The 16833-nt window shown below is 42.8% G+C and overlaps 2 protein-coding genes across 3 annotated transcripts in view; both read right to left on the reverse strand.

Annotated features, from left to right (window-relative positions):
- Positions 1–4755: 4755 nt before the first annotated feature.
- On the reverse strand, positions 4756–15638 carry casc3 (casc3 exon junction complex subunit). The gene is made up of 13 exons (XM_072694229.1): positions 15413–15638; positions 14407–14431; positions 14209–14264; positions 11852–12061; positions 11471–11619; positions 11135–11311; positions 9940–10766; positions 9064–9125; positions 8830–8938; positions 8573–8680; positions 8113–8318; positions 7810–7932; positions 4756–6941 (listed from the first exon to the last, which is right to left on the reverse strand). The coding sequence occupies exons 1-13, from the start codon at positions 15596–15598 to the stop codon at positions 6903–6905; spliced, it is 2277 nt and encodes a 758-aa protein (XP_072550330.1). The 5' UTR covers positions 15599–15638; the 3' UTR covers positions 4756–6902.
- Positions 15639–16774: 1136 nt separating this feature from the next.
- Positions 16775–16833, reverse strand: part of msl1a (MSL complex subunit 1a) — a 4358-nt gene continuing 4299 nt past the window's right edge. For both annotated transcript variants that reach the window (XM_072693482.1, XM_072693480.1), the window contains one exon: positions 16775–16833. This exon is cut by the window's right edge and continues 648 nt beyond it. The gene's annotated coding sequence lies outside the window, so the exon portion shown is untranslated.

Genomic DNA, 16833 nt, shown 5'->3' on the forward strand with positions numbered 1-16833 from the left:
ACAGAAGAGCTACTGTGACACAAGTCACAGAAATTTATCAAGATAGTTTTAGAGGAATGTGTCACAACACACAGTGCTTCACACAATCCATACGCATCTGCATAGCTGCCGACCAATCAGAATGTCAATGTGAACTCCTGTCCACGGTCAAATGCACCTATTAACACAAAAACACTGGCACTAGACTCTGGCCCAGTGGAAAAAGATGCTAATATCTTGGTGCCAGATACAACAGGGGACTTTCGAGGTTTCAACGTGAGCATGCATTTTGGTGGCACATGGAAAACCAACAGCATATTAGGGAGGTGGTCCTAATGTTTTGGGGAATATGAGGTATATATTGTATAAACTTACCCCTGAAGCAAGGCTTGTTTGGTTATTTAAAATATTGCACAAGTAAGGAATTGCATTGAAACCAGCATATGAGTTTGATGGTATGGCTGGTCTACAAGCATGATCAGCCTGACCATGCTTGATAACCTGTATGACCGAGCTTGACCATGCTGGTCAATCAGCATGACCAGCAAGACCATGCAGGTCAACCAGCATGACCAAAATCGAATGCAATGCACACTATGCTGGTTTAATAGCTCACTCACCAGCACATGGCTTATTTTCACCTAGGTGCTTTTTTTAAAGGCCAGCATGAACCATCCTAAAACAGCTACCAGCAAAACCTGGTCATGAGCTGGATTTTCCAGCAGGGATGAAAAACACTGTTTGAAGCATTGCTCAGGTTACTGCCCATCAAGGTAAAAAAGTTAAGACAGAAGTATGCGAGGAGAAATCAAATATCTCCATTATATGACAACCTAAACACCTGCTACACAGCTGGTGGCTGTTGCTGTGTTCAGTCAGCTTGAGAAGTTTATCACTTCCAAGTGGAAAATATCCACTTGAACAGCCTCCAATTTCCAATTCCCACTTTGAGCTTTCTGTAGATCTTTAACTACTCTGAGTTGCAATTTACAGCTGATCGTTTAACAGCTGGTGGCCAGAGAGCAAGACGTGATCTTGTGTTTTAATCTTCTTAAGCAGGTTTCTGGCAGAGAATTATGTACTATTTGTGTACAACAAGTACAAAAGGAAACATGGGTGATTTTTATGGTTAAATGGTTCATTTTGTAATACTGTTGGCTTTCGTATCAGTTTTGGTGCTATTGGTGGTAAATTGTCACAGCCTGCATCCACTACATCATTACAAATGAATTAACATTTACAGCTACCACACCATGTGGGAGACTGGGGTTCGATTCCCGGGCTGGGTGACTATGCTGCGCTACACCAATAAGAGTCCTTGGGCAAGACTCCTAACACTACATTGGCCCACCTCTGTAATATGAGTAACCTTGTAAGTCGCTCTGGATAAGAGCGTCAGCTAAATGCCATAAATGTAAATGTAAATGTAGTCATTGTGCTGATGCAACATATGTCATTTATGGGATGCCAAAATTCAATGTAGTGTAATGTGAGGGTCCTTTTTTCAAACCTCACTGAAGGCCGCAGGAACGCTTGAGGTAGAAGGGAAGAGACTGCAAAAATGAGTTCCCGGATGTTGTGGACGGAGCGTAATGGAGTTGTAATGGAGTTGTGAAGAATCTCATCGGCTAATCGGCACCTGAAAGAGGTGCACTGGTGCAAGTTTATTTACACTGTCATCTATCAGATAACGCACTGAGATGAGTTGCAGATGTTTAGTTTGCCTAAAATAGCATAGTATGACACTGGTATTATAGTAGCTGCTTATGTATTTTTACATGATAGTGCTAGTTAGTTATATAGCTACCCAAACCAAGCAAACTCGAATGCTAATTTGGTTCTTTTGTTAATTACCTAGCAAGGTAAATTAGCTGTTACCATAAAAGCAACTCTAACAGGTAGCTAGCATTAGCTAGCATTAGCTAGCTAACTCACCAATCGTTATCTGAGATTTTCTCGCTACTACGCCACTTAAGCAGCTAGCTAATGTCAACCTTACAAAAAGATAGCTAGCTATAATTGCTATCCTGCAGGAATGGTGTCAAGGAGGATATCTGGGTATGCTAACTAGCTAGGTTAGCTAAAATGACAAGTTTAAGTAAAACCTAAGTGTCATGAGCTGGAATTAATTAGCTAATAAAATAGCTTATTTGTTTTTAAGAGACTTGTACATAATTATAAGTGTGTTATTAATGAGTAAACTAGCTATTTTCCTCTACCTGTAGCTTTAAATGAGTGTCGAGTAAGGCTCGCGCCGATCGTTAGCTAGCTACGTTTCCGTTAAGTTTTGAATCTGAGCTGAGCTCGAGGCTGCGTCTCAAACAGAACCACACACACGAGTGCACGTCTAAGGGTGAGGCACTATGTTACGTACTACGTAGTGTGGTAGGGTGCGGTTTGGGACGCAGCCTTAACTCACGGAGCCATAGATGCGATTCTGTTGGCTGGAATCGCCCACGTGGTTTTCTATGTCGCTCACGGCGAAGATTAAATTAAATTATGGCCAATGACGCTGTTATAAGTATATTTTATTTGCACCTGATGTGTACGGTGCTTTGTCTTTAATAAAAAATAAATAAAACAAAATTATAATAATAAATATGTTTTAGCTAACTAGCAACACATGTTGCCTATGGTCCCTCAACAGCTGAAGGACCCACAGCAAGAATGATGCCAACATTTTGAAGTCATTAGAAAAGCCTAATATCCAGTTCTAAAAAGTAAAAGAGTGCAGTTTTCCAAGATTTGCCCTAAGCAATTTATGATTCCAGTGTTATCAAGCATTACAACAACAGGCTAAAATAATATTATAAATAAAAAAAACTATTCAAGGGTTTGGGCACCCCTGGTCAAATTACATGTGTATATTGATTTGTGAAAGCTCACATCTTCTACAGAGAGCACATTTCTGCACACTCTAATCCACAATCAATGTTTATTTGCTAAACTTAGAACAATAAAGAAATAGAAAAAATTCAATAATAAGAAAATAAGCTGCCCGCATCAGTGATGCCGCAGCCATCTGTAACCGGGGGTACCACAGAGCAATTCAGTGTGATGCTGTTCAGCCTCCAAGCATGTTGAGCTGCCCCAATGATGTTGCAATGGCAGCAATTAGAAACGATATGAGGATATGCTTTATGTGACACAGGGGAAGCACATGCTAGCCTTCATCCTCCTAGCACGGGTAGCATCGTGTGATTGGAGGAGTTTTAGCTTGAGGGAGGGAATGGGAAATTACCAATTAACATGTTTCATTTGACTAGGGATGCACAAACTTTTACAACTACTGCAGCATCCCAAATCACACACTTCAATACTGCAACACTAAAGAACTCACTTCTAATAATGGTAGTGTACATTTAAAGGGCGGCATGGGTTGGGAAGATGATTCTAAGATTCTAAGGGCCTATGACTGACAAAAAAAAAAAAAAAAAAAAAAAAAAAAAAAACATTGTGGGCCCAGTGTAATATATTTTTCTTGGGGCCCAAGATCCCTGGCAGCACCCATGACTATTTCTTTAAAACTATATAAGAAAGTAGTGTGTGGTCTGGGATGCAGACTATATTTACATACCTATATGATGCAAATTTTGAGTAAAAAAATTAATGATCACAAGATAACGGTAGAGAAGAATATAAGTAACCCATGTCCTTTCTGGTTCCTTCTGACAGTAAGAAAAGGCTGAAAGATGTAGGTTGTTTTAGTTAATACACATACCAGACAACCTACTGGGTTATCATGATTGACAGATGAGTATAAGGGTCATCAAAGTATGAAGCATGCCAGGGTTCACCAGCCTCTTCTTCAGAAATCAGAGTAACCAGCACCTCCAAGTGGCCAAGTGCCAAATTACTACTGCTCCTCCAAACTCGCCCACCTCTGCATTTTGGCCTGGTATACCCAGAGTGTGTTTAATAAGTACACCACTGTATAAAACATACAGCTACATATACACATACTGGATGCACAGCAATCAATGCAAATAATTGAAAAGGCCATGCTGCTGATGGTCTTCAGTTTGCTTTTGAGAAAAGCCCCAGCAGAACAGCAGCATAGCTCTTATAATGAATGATCCCATTGTCCTCGTAAATCAAACAAATTCCACATAAGAAAACACTGGTGAAGGTCAGAAGAAAACTGCATAAGTGGGCTGTAAGAAAATCTGGCTGGTGAGTAAGGCCCATGATCCTTTTGCTGCTTAATGAATGAGTTATTAGGCCAAACACATTCAACCTTAGCGGTCCTGCATGTGTTAGTTGTGCTCCAGTGTAATAGAGCGTTGTGCGGCTCAACAGCACTGGCCCTCCTGCCTGGCAAATACAGCATCAGCAGAAGGCTGCTCTGCGCTGCTGGCAAAGTCAGCACTGGCATGTGACGAGGGAACCAGAGAAACCTCTCGTCTCTGGCAAACCCGAATTCAGCCTAATGGGCGACGGCTTTGGGTTTACATTCCGAAGTCCCCTTCTGAAGTTCCGCAAGTAAAGTGCTCAGCTGTGTTTTTAAAGTTTTAGAAGACAATGAACCCAATGAGATGCTAATTATTTTCTTTACTAATTAGGGGTGGGAAGAAAAGAGGGAAAAAAAAGGAACCATCTGCACCATCCTGGCTTCTACATGCCAAGTAGGAGAACAGAACGTTAGAACAAAACATAGCCGTCTCACACCTCCGCTACTGTTGCAAGTGCCAGTACTGGTTGAAAAGACCCTCCCTCTGCCCCTCACACAGCGTCTGCCCAACTGTACCCTCCCCCTAAAGTGAATACACAAAGAAATTACACTTGGTTTTGTTTAATAGTTCTCTTGACAAAATTTGCTCCACAAAACAGGGAAAAAAAAACCCAAAAAAACAAAAACAAAACTGAAACACTAATATATTCAAACACCTATGAAACATATGAGCCCCTCACAGTGTTGGCAGGTCTAGTCAATCAGAACAGATATGTCAAACCAATTGAACTTTTTTTTAAGGCATATATAAGTAATATATATTTATATACTCAAATCATCACTTTCTTATGAGCCACATCTAAACAACACTGAGAGCGAACAGGAGAAGGTTTCAGTTATACTGGCAGGTCATTGGTAAGGAATATTAATAATAATAACAATAACAAAGGGAGCCACTTAAAAGGATGCATCTATAAACCGACCCCAGCAGGGTAGAAGGTAACAGCCGCTCAGCCCCAGGTGCCCTTTCTAGAGTTGCTTTGCACAAAGAAACGTATCAATGTTCTCATGCATGCCTGTACAATGCCTCGAAAAGGAGAGTGGGGGTGAAAATCATAATAAAAGACTCTTGCATTCCGCATTAAAAAAAAATAAAAGGGGGGGGGGGGGGGGAGGACAGGGACTCAATATAGACAAACAACTGGTAGTCGCAAGTTAATTCATTCAGTTAATCTATTAGAAATAAAAAAAAATTTTAAAAAAGAAATTAGGCAAGGTTTCCCTGCCGGCTTTGTTCATGGTGACAGTATTCCACTGATGACTACGAGTTTAAAGTATTACTGCTCTTTAAACCACAGGCTTCAATATACATTTATTCTATATACACTTACATTAGGAAGCTATCACCAAGCAGTAGCACTGTCAAGTAAGTCAGTTTTTCAGGCAAGGTTAACGGTTCTTTTTCTGGTATTACAGTATTGAATTCAACACAGTACAATGTCAAAAATACAGAGAGTGGGATTTTAGAGGGTGTGATGTAGGTGCGGGGAAGAGTGTGGAGTTCACTCTTCGCTACGCAAAGAGTCTAGCACCAACAGAATTCATACTGGTTGAGCACACTTGGAAATCTGTTGTTGTGGAGGATGGGGAGGGGAAAAAAAAAAAAAAAAGTCAACCAAACCAACCCCACATAAGAGAGGAGGGGGAAGGGGGAAACAAAAAAACAAACCATGTGACCAACATCTCCCTAGAAGTTTATTTGCTCAGTCTGTGGCGTACCTCACTATGACAGTTTCATGCTCAATCCATTCACCTACTGATGAAGATCATACCATTAGACAGCTCAAGGCCCCTTGCTTTCTCTGGTATGGAAACCACACTAAAAGCTGGCTGGCTGACCGACCGACAGCAAGATTGACAAGTACTGCCTTACTTCATTGACCAACACAAAGAAAGTTAGAGGGGAAATAGGAGTAAGCTAAAGTAACTGCATAGACTTGTAGGCCGAACAAACTGCCTTCTAATGCTGAATGTGAACGCAAAACTGAAGGCGCTACATGCAAGATTATTTCTTTATTTAAAGCTTTTTACAAAGCCTTTTCTGCCTCGTCCAGCTGTCACACGTGGTTAAACTGCACCAAGTAGACAACGTTTGATCATGCAGGTTCAGTGCTTTTTTTTTTCTTCTTTAAAAAACAAAAAATATTGCATTACTGGCAGACACAGGTATGTTTAATCTTACATGTAGCTCCTTTAACATATCAGACAAACTGCACTAAATTAATAGGTTTTAAATCTTAGCTACTCTCTGCCTTTCCAACCTAAAACAACGGTAGGATAGCAATTATTAGTACGATATCTGAAGACAGTTACAAGAACGGTTAACAGCTGCACAACCTCTCGCCAAGTGTCAGCTTGATGGTTAAACGGCATTATACAGTACGTTTCTGTCAAGGGCTGAGATATGCCTTCATGAAAGAGAACGTGATGGCGGCACACAGCAACAGATGAGAGGCAAAACTCTGCAGGTCAACAGAACTGATATGACCAAGAAATGTCTTGCAAATAGGACCTATAATGAGGTTCAAATGTGGACAACGTGAAATTAGAAACTAAACAATAAGGAATAAACATGAAAAACACTAAAAAAATAATAAAATAAAATAAAAAGCAAGAATGCAAATTCTATTCATCCACAAGTGGTGATGGTCCTGGGAGGCAGCGATGCGGCCTCCACTTCTCTCAGCAGGAGCTAGGAGCGAACCTCCTCACTGGACTTTCTGCTCTGGTCCTGCAGCACAGTAAAGGATAAAAATGGCTTAGGTAAGACACTTCTAAAACCATTATGTGCAGCTCAGAAAAAAAAAAAGAGAATTTAGAATGTATACTACATGGACAAAAGTATTGGGGCACCTACTCAGTCAGTTTCCTCTAGAAAAAAAAGGAAGGCTTTCTACTAGATTTAGAAACATTGCTGCCAGGCTTTGCTTTCAGCAACAAGAGCGTTGGTAAGGTCAGGATGTTGGATGATCACCACCCCACCTCAATCCAAATGTATTGAACGGTGCAAAATCATTCCAGAGAAGTCAAGTCAAGTCAGATTTATTTGTATAGCGCTTTTTACAACTGTTGTCGTCACAAAGCAGCTTTACATAAACACAGTTGCGGCTGTGGAACTGTGGTGAAAAAGGGGTTCATGTTTATCTGCTCCAGAGTCATATGCTATTGGCAGTACTTCTCTACAGGGACTAGACAAGCTGTGTGCGCACGCACGCATTTGCACATTTGTGCCAGCAATGGGTGCAACAAAGTTGCTGAATGCATTCATTATGTGTTTTTCGACTAACATTTGGACATACAGTGCATCTGTTCAGCTTTTACTTAGTCAATAGCTCCATGTTCCACCATATATTATTGATATTATATTTGTCTTGCTAATTATATACCTTTAATGTAGCTCATTACATTTTTCCTACTCCTCCGACACACATCAGATCCAAAACAGGTTTGTTCATTAGTTCAATCAGGTATGTATGAGGAGTGAAAGGAAAAGATGGGTCCTAAGGACTGGGATAGAGAACCCCTGGCCTAATTAAAAGTTCTCTCCATAATCAGTGTTTGGCTGCACTTCGATACAAATACCCTGAAACAATTCCTACCTCTGGTGGGGGAGGCTTGACTGTGACTGGCTGGGAGGTGCGTCGTGGGGGTGAGGGTTTGGGCTGAGCTTGCTGCTGTACCGTGTCAAAATACGTTACGCCACCATAAACCTGGGACTGGGCCTGGGGAAAACACACAGAACATGTTAATATGCCGCGTTTACTGCAATAACAAGCATTCGATTCATTGACTAAGAATAACTGTGCAGAAATCATAGAGAAGCACATGAACAAGTTAAAGCAGAAATGGTTATAAAATACTGAGACGATTTAGACAAGTCTTAAAAGGCTGAACATTGTTACCTGTGGGTTGGGGTACATGGGGGGTAGTGTAGCTCCGGCAGGGTAGGGGTAGTTTGTGTTGCTAAAGGTCATAACTCCAGGTGGGGGATAGAATGGCGGGGGCAGTAGCTGCTGTGGGGGAGGTTGCCCAGGTGACATAGAAACAGGTGGGGCAGCATACAGCGCAGGGTTAGGCATGGGCCCGCCAGATTGGTGCGGATGCAAGCCTGAAAGATAGACAGCAAAGAAAATTCATCACAGCTGGCCATGGTTCTGGCAAACTAAACAGTCACACAATTTAAGTATAAATTCCATTCAATAAATTCCATTCATGGCTGTCACAAGAAAGTAGATACAGGGGGAAAGGTCCTGTGTTCCAGACTGAAGCATATTTCTGTGCAGTTTAACATTGAGCAATGGCATTGGAAAACGGTTTCTGCCACAATTGAGAAGACCCGAATACTGCAGAAGTGTGTCTCACCTGGGTGTGCAGGGTGGGGCAGGTGCATCTCTGGCTGGACCAGCAGACCCTGCGGTGGCATGGGGGCAGGCCCGTCACTGTGCGCGTAGATTGGTCCCTGGAATGGCACTGCAGAAATAAAATTAGTGTTTAGAACAGACACTCACCACACTAGTCAGAAGACTGATGTTCCAAAAGAAAAGAACTGCAGGAGTCAAAAACACCTCAGAACAAAAACCACAGTGCCCTCTAAAGGCCAAATGAGTGAGTGCACTTACTGGCTTCATAGTAATGGCCCTCCATCACTCCTATGTGCATGGGTGCAGGTTCAGGCACTGGCCTCTGCCGCTGGGAGGAATATCGTTTAGCTCGACCGCCACCAACACCCTAGCAGGCAAGGATATAGAAAGTATTGTAAATGTTAAATGTTCCAGATACTTCTCGTGTTGTGTGCGGAGTGATCCAGCAGTATCGTGTGGACATCCCACTATGACCAGATGTGTGAAGCTCACCATGTCTTCCATGTTGCCATATTGAGGAGGACCACCTCCCATATGCATAGTGGTAGGGATGCCTAAAGGGTAGAAGAAAAATAAAAGGTTACACAAACTATCCTCCATCTAGGGGACACGCTATACTTTTTTGCATGTTGGCTTTTAATGACACACAAACTAAGAACCAGCTTATACCTTAAAGATGTCCTGAGATAGAGAAATAAAAAGGTATAACAAGAAACCCCCCACACAAAAAAAATAAAACGGACAAGCCTAGTTTTGCTTGACTTCCATTGGCTGCATAGAACCATCAATGGTATTTCAACAACTGGGAGTTTGGGACAAAAATATCTACTTTTTATTTAGACCCTGCCTGGTAAATGACTCAAGCTTTGTCCTCAGACCCTTAGGATGTAGTGCAGTAGGAGGTAACGCCGCCACAGTGATGCTGGGCAAGGCCAGTGGATGGTGCGACAACACAGCGATAGCGATATGGACAAGGCTTTAAGACATATGCTATCGCTATGAATCGCTACAATTAAAAAAAAAAAAGGTTCTTTATAGAACCAAATCAGATTGTTTGTGGCATTACTCAAAAGAACCCTTTGTAGCACCTGGAAAATACCAAGCTGCAAGCATTGGAGTGTCTTGTGCTCAGTCAAAGACTTGTGATATATAGTGATGCTATATATGGAAATATTTAAGCCACCTAGTCTGAATTCAGATTACACTCACATAAAAACAAAAAAACATTCACTGGAATATCAAGATAACCTTCAGATATTTTATATAAAGTATTAAAAATATCTTGATAAAATGTGGAGATGTAGGGTTAAATGTAATTACTACAGTTAGAAAATGAGGTAAACTGAAGCCAAAAGATCATAAGCTCACCCCTCATCTCCGGCCGCAGGTATGAGGGTGGGCTTTGGGCCCAGTTTTGCCCAGCCAAGCTGAGACGAGCCAGGTCCTGATCAAGCCCAGTCAGGCCGCTCTGCGTGCTAGTCTCACCCTGCCAGGATTCACTCTTGATAGCTGTGGGGGTGGGCTGCAGCGATTGTGCCGAGTCCTCCAGAGACGCCTGCTTGCTGAGGTCCGAGGGTTTTGCCCGGGTCCTGCGTGCAAGGGAGTACGATTTCTTCTCCACAGGCCTTTCTGGGGGTGGGGAGGACTCCCTTACTGGTGCTGTCCCACCCGCTGGCTCAGCTACTGGACCGGACTCCTGTCGTCGTGGCGATGGAGCAGTCTCCCGCTCTGTCTTGTAGTGGTGTGCGGTATAAGTGGTGGTCACAGCTGGAATCTCACCCTCCTCTTCGTCTTCACTGCGTACATCCTCTACCACCACAGCAGGGCTGCGTTCGGTAGGCGGCCCATGAGACCCCCGACCCCTCATTCTGGGTGCACGCTCACCCTCTAGAGGCTGGGGACGAGCGCTGCGAAGTGGGGGCCCTTCCATACCAGTCTTACCGTGTCCTCTGCTCTCTGCACGGTGGGACTGTACAGGGCCTCTGCCACCCTGGAAACTGCGTGTAGGTGGCTGAGAGGAAAGTCTGGCTTGAGGCCGGGGAGGTGCAGGGGGAGTAGAGGAAGGGCCGGATTGGAGAGTCACTGTGGATGGGGGAGCATTGCGGGGACCGGGAGCGGAACCCTGCCAGGAGTTACGTGTAGGCTTTTCGAAGTCCCTGTAACGCTTGGGCTCTTGGTTTGGTGACCCAGTGTGCCTACAAAAGACAAAACGTCAAAACATGATTTACCATTTTCAGGATATAAAATACATGTCTAATGTACGAATTGAAATTACAAGTGGAAAGGTCGGAGGGTAACTGATCTGGTCAGCAACAGATCAGTTTCAAATTCTTTTCGGTATTTGGCTGAACCTCAAATACCAATGGCATTGTCGCAATCGACGTCAGACAGTGGACCAGTTAATCTCTAAAATGAACACGTTCCATCACCTAATAGTCCATGCCACAACTCTTCGCTAGTCTTATCCAAGACAAGGGTGGTTATTTTCATTATTAGGTAGGGAATCATAATTTGTATGCAATGCTCCACATAAACTTAGAATCCGTAATTTTGTCAATCTCACCTGGGTTTTCTGGACCTGTATGGTCTGCCTTCGCTGGGCCCAGTGCCATTGCGAATGTCGTAACCATACACAGCAATCAGCTCCTCACGGGATTTAGGCGCCTGCTCCTCCTCACGGAACTTATCATGCTCCCAGCGACCCTCATCTTTCCACAACTTCCTGTGCCTGCCTTTTGGCCTGGGGAGGAAGTGACAGTAGTACAGAGCAGAAGAGAGAAAAAAAAAACAGGAGATTAAGTTATAGTTTTTCTCTTACAACATATTCTGACTTGCCAGTGCTGCATCACTTAAGACTATTGATCCTAAACTTTCTTCTATTTTCTCCCAACATTCTCACCTCTCCTCATCCTGGGTCTGGCCTCTCACGTCATGCTCAAAGAACAGGCCCTTGCGAGGGATGTAAGCCGGATTCTTCCGATCCTCATCATCGTCCAGCTTCTGGCCGGCTTTACCTGCAGACTTATTCTCTGGATCGTCTGTACTTTCCTGCAGAGTGTCACATATGTCATTACAAACCACCCCCAAAACTAAAGTCATTCCATGCCTCATTTCAACAAAAGGAAATCTAAAAAAAACATTCAGCCATTAAAAGGCAATTTGATGTATATTTCAGGCATCACTCTAAGGCAAAAGAAAATGCAAGAATAACATTAATTCAGTAAGTAACTCCGGTGTTCACACCGTCAGTGTTCAAATTAATAAAAAGTTACCCCCATACCTGGCCATCTCCACTCTGTCTCTCTCCTGCCAGGTTGCCCTTGTCCTCCGCCTTCACCTCTTTCATCCTTCCCTCCTCCTCCTCTTCTTCTTCTTCCACTCCCAACTCTTCTGCAGGAGCATCCACTGCAGTTTTCTGTTCTGCTGCAGGGCGTGCAGCCTCTTCATCACTGAAGTGCTCTCCCTCCTCCTCCTCTTCCTCCTCTCCTCCCTGAGACAGAGCAAGGTTAAATGGATCACCACCAAAACAAAGCTGCCCCAGTCCAGCAATTCTAGTTCAGTCAGAGTCACAAAACATTCTGTACAGTCTGTTCATGCCGTTATGTGCCATGACTCTATTCATGCATAATAACGAGCACATAAATTAAGGGGAAATTAATCTGCCTGTCTTCAAGTAACACACACAGCAATATGGCTCCCATTTGTGATTAGATTAGCTGGTGTCGATGAAGAAATATGGTTGTGTGCCAACAGCACATTGTTAATTTACCAAAAATATTCATCTGTATAAATCATACGATGGGCAGCAAATCCATGGCTATTTTCTGCTGCAAAGACATGCACAAAGCAAGCAGCAGTAGCGAAAAACTGCAGGCACCCTCTTAATCAACTGCGAGAGGATATACTGCGAGTGCAGGCCTGGGGTTCATTTTGCCAGACAGCGGAGAAGATTGAGGAACGAGGGTTGCTAGGACACCGAGCAAAACGACCAGGGTGGCAAAAGAGGCTGTTCAGATTTAACTCAGCACAGGGAGATGTACAGAAAACCCAAATGCAGCAAACAAAAATCCAGGCATTTTACTCTCAAGCACCCATAAAAATCAGCATTTCATCAATGCTTATCAAAAGGAATGATGTTGCATGATAAACTAAACAGCAAAAAAGCTTTTAAACACCAACATGATTTTCACATATTTCATTTAATGCTCAGCAGCCAATCAGACACTACAGTGAAGTTTCACCGCAGATACAGTATTAAAATAAAGGAGTCTGACAATATACAGAAAGCCCTAATATGAATGAATTTTCCATCCAATTTGGAAAGCCAAATAATCAATCCCCGCCCCTCAACCTCTTTTCAAGCAAAGCTCCCAACACTAGAACATTTCCTCTGATGCACGTCAAACTCAGCCACTATCTCTTATTTTCTGCTACTGATGCAGCATCACTAGGCAGCCAACACCAAAGAGCAGCTCCACTGCTCCAATACAACAGCTAACAGACACCCGTGCTGACCAACATCTATCCCACTAGGAGTGACGTGTGAAGAAAGTGCCATAAAGTTAGAGCTGGGCAATAGGATGATATTTTATCCTATTGTGATAATTTTGTTATTGTGAGACAATATGCTTTTCTAAGCAAATCTAGGATATTGTTTTTCCTTAAAATGAACATGTCTAAACACTGTGATATAGTATTTTTACTATATTGCCCAGCCCTACATCAAGTGCCACCCCTGAGAGCAATGCCAATTGCAATCCAGATCCATTCCTGATGACACAGGATGATGCATCCCTGCATCATCCTCACTCAGGACTATCTTTAAGAACAATACTTACACATTCATTTCAACAGACATTCCTTAAGAAGGCATTCAATTGTATATTTTTTCAATTTAAAACAGTTAGTGCAGCTCAATACAGAAATAACTGATGTGCTTGCAAATTGGTGTATTTACTAACCAACAGGCACTGAAGGAATGTTGCTTAGGCCACCAATCAGCAGTCAGGATTAGAAACAGACAGGCTTATTAGCATTAGGGCTGGGCAATATGGTAAAAATACTGCATCACAATATTTAAAGACTTTATTTAAGATAGACGATAATCACCACAGTACATGTAATCATAGACTAAAAACATCAGTAGCGACAGATCCTGAAAAACTACTACTCAAATACTCTCCCATACTGGATACAGTGATGTGTACTCAACATCTGCTGCGATTCATCTAATTAAACCAGTTGAATTACACTGTAATGAAAGCTGTAGCAGTGATCAGGGTTTATTAAGCACCAACAGTATCCTCAATATGCTTAGAAAAGCATATTATCACAATAATAAAACTGATCACGACAATAAAATATGATCATATTGCCCAGCTCTAATTGGCATACTGTCTGACTGACTACTTCAGTTCCCAAGTCCTACTAAACACTACAAGAGCAGAGGTCAGAACATCTGCAACTCCCAGGTAATAAACAAAAACATGACAATATGACTGAACACGCAACTAAAAGTACACCAATGAACCTAAAAACACCAAACTCCTAAAATCACAGCGTTGGTCCGGTACCGGAGCTGGTATGGTGACAGATTTCCTCACCAGCCCTCCAGGCAGCGTTGCTATGGTGACTCACCTCTGAGCGCGAACCATTTTCTTCAGGATCAGCACTGTCGTAGTCCGAAAGGACAGCTGCAAGAAACACAGTAAACAAATAAGACAAATGGGAATCGGGGGTCTACGTCAACCGCAAACCAATCATGTATGATTTATGCCCAACACTGATCACAGCACTGTGAAATGGAGCATAAAAAACGATGATGAATGAACTCACCTTCACCTACACCATCTTCACTTTCCTACAAAAGAACAAAAACAGACATCAGACGCCTGACAAGCCAGCAGCTTAACCTATAACATCCACTCTCAATCAAATTCCTCTTTCTGCCTGTGGTTGGTTGTCAGAGCTGTACAGCACAGCGTGAAACCACCCAGTTCCTTTCTCTATAAAACCAACCCCTATTAAACCAAACTCTACCCAGGGGGATGTCTAAACAAGAGGGAGAGTCCCCTAGTCTGGTAATTAATCCTCTACCACCAGCATGATCAAGCACACAAGGAAACACACAGCCACATCCAACAACCCATCAACATGGTAGCTAACACCAGCAGCAACAAAAGTAAGGCCATAAACTGGGCTTTGTGTTTAGCCAAGGCCCAAGGCCTAGAACCTCCCCCCACCCCAAAGTCTACAGATAATTAAGCCTAAACGTCCTTGTAGGCAGAGAGCACACTTTCATACCCCGATTTTAATCAGGAAAATGCTTCAGAGGTTAATCTCTGCTCCCCTCTTTTAATTGCAACTCGGGAAGGTTTTTAAAGTGGTTGACTGAGGAGATTACAGAAGGACTGGTGAGGCAAATGTTTGGCCCTATCCAAGCTACGCCACACCACAGTTCAGACGGGCTCCCGCGTTTCAGAAGCGACTGGGAAACCAGTCATCCCATCACAGCGTATCTCCTGCGTCTCAGCCGCCTGTTAGCGCTCTGTCTAAAGGGCTAACGGGGCGCAGGCAGCCCAGGAGCTGCGCCTTGACTCAGGCATCATTAAGGAGGTGCTGGCGGGTTGTGGAGCTAGCTAGGTGGGTAGGTAGGTAGGTCCGTCTTGCCGAGCCGAGTCATTGAACACCGTGAGTGAAGAAAAGACTACAGACTCTACCAGCCCCCTAAAATACACAGCTCTTCAGTTAATAACTCCCTCCTCCCGCCGGATAACCCGTGCCGGACTCTCGGCCCGCTGCTCCCGCCGCTGAAGCCCCGCTGGCCGGCCGCGACACTCACACACTCAGACTCGACGTCGCTTTTGGGGCCGCTGCGAACCGCCGGTGACTCGACAGGCTCCGGGAGCCTCGCCCGGGTCTTTGCGGCCAGGGAAGAGGAGCCGGCGCTGTCCGAGCCCGAAGCCTCTTCCTCCTCCTCTTCGCTGTCCTGAGAAGCGCGCCTCCTTCGTCGTCGCCGGTCCGCCATCTTAACTCACAAGGAAGGGGAGAGCGGAAAGGCGCAAGGCAATGTGGGTGTTAAGAAGTGCGTCATTTCCTCGCCCCCCACCAGCCGCCCTGCTTTAGAAAACACTGCGATGATTAAAAGTACAAATTAAAAGTGGAACTAAATTAATTAAAAATGATATTTTATACATAATTCTAACATTTAAAAACAAAACAAAATTAACATAAAATATTACATATATACATACGTATTATTTTATGTTTTTTATTAAAAAAAAAAAAAAAACATAATTAAATGTACATATTTAAGTTATTTATTTACATTATTTCAAACCCTCTCGCACTCTCACATCTTCCCCTGCTGGTTTACTTACTATCTCTCTATCCAACCTACATGTACATAGTGATCGTGCCCTCTCCAGGCTGACTCCTCCTCCCCCACGTATCCCATATCCAACATTATTAATGTCATTATTATTGCCCAACACTCATATCCAAAGCCACTTATATATGATTAATATTACACAGCTAGGTGTAAGTAGCGCAATGATTGATTTAGTGCCACATGCTTGATCCTCTGAGGATAGTCTGCCACAGGGAGGATGTTGTAGTCACACACTCCTCCACTACATTCAAGTCATGTAACATTACTTCATGTGAATTCATTATAGTAAATATTTGTTTCTAGTGACAAAAAGGTACAATTTTTTTTTCTATAGATACAAAATAGCTTGTAATTACATTGTTAACTAACAAATTTTAAACTCTTAAAACTACTATTCCGTTTTTTTTTCTTAATCAAAAAATGAGTATCGGTTCAGATCTGAAATAAATAGCCCATGAATAGTTGTCTTAGGTTGCGATAGACTACATTTTCTTGAGATATAGTGGCATGCTAACATTTGAGCACCCCTGGTCCAAAATTAATTTTACAGAGCAACTGAGCATAAATTAACATTAGTGTAATTTTTTTTCTAAAATTAAGATGCAAAAGCACACCCAAGAGATCCGAGCTCTAGACTAGAAGAGGCTATTCTTTTTCATTGATTATTATCCAGGAGTCCAATAGTTTTATTTAAGGCAGTTTCTTTGCAGAAGGGTGAATCTTCAGGAAACTACAATTAAGTATTTTTAAGCCCTAATGTTGCAGCAGTAAAAAGAGAATTCCAGGTGAACTATGAAACACAACAGTGGTAAATCATTTTGAACTTATTTTAATATTTGAAATATTCTCTTAAGATGCATTTAGAGTATCTT

The sequence above is a fragment of the Salminus brasiliensis genome, chromosome 12, assembly GCF_030463535.1.
Source record: "Salminus brasiliensis chromosome 12, fSalBra1.hap2, whole genome shotgun sequence".
Taxonomy (NCBI): domain Eukaryota; kingdom Metazoa; phylum Chordata; class Actinopteri; order Characiformes; family Bryconidae; genus Salminus; species Salminus brasiliensis.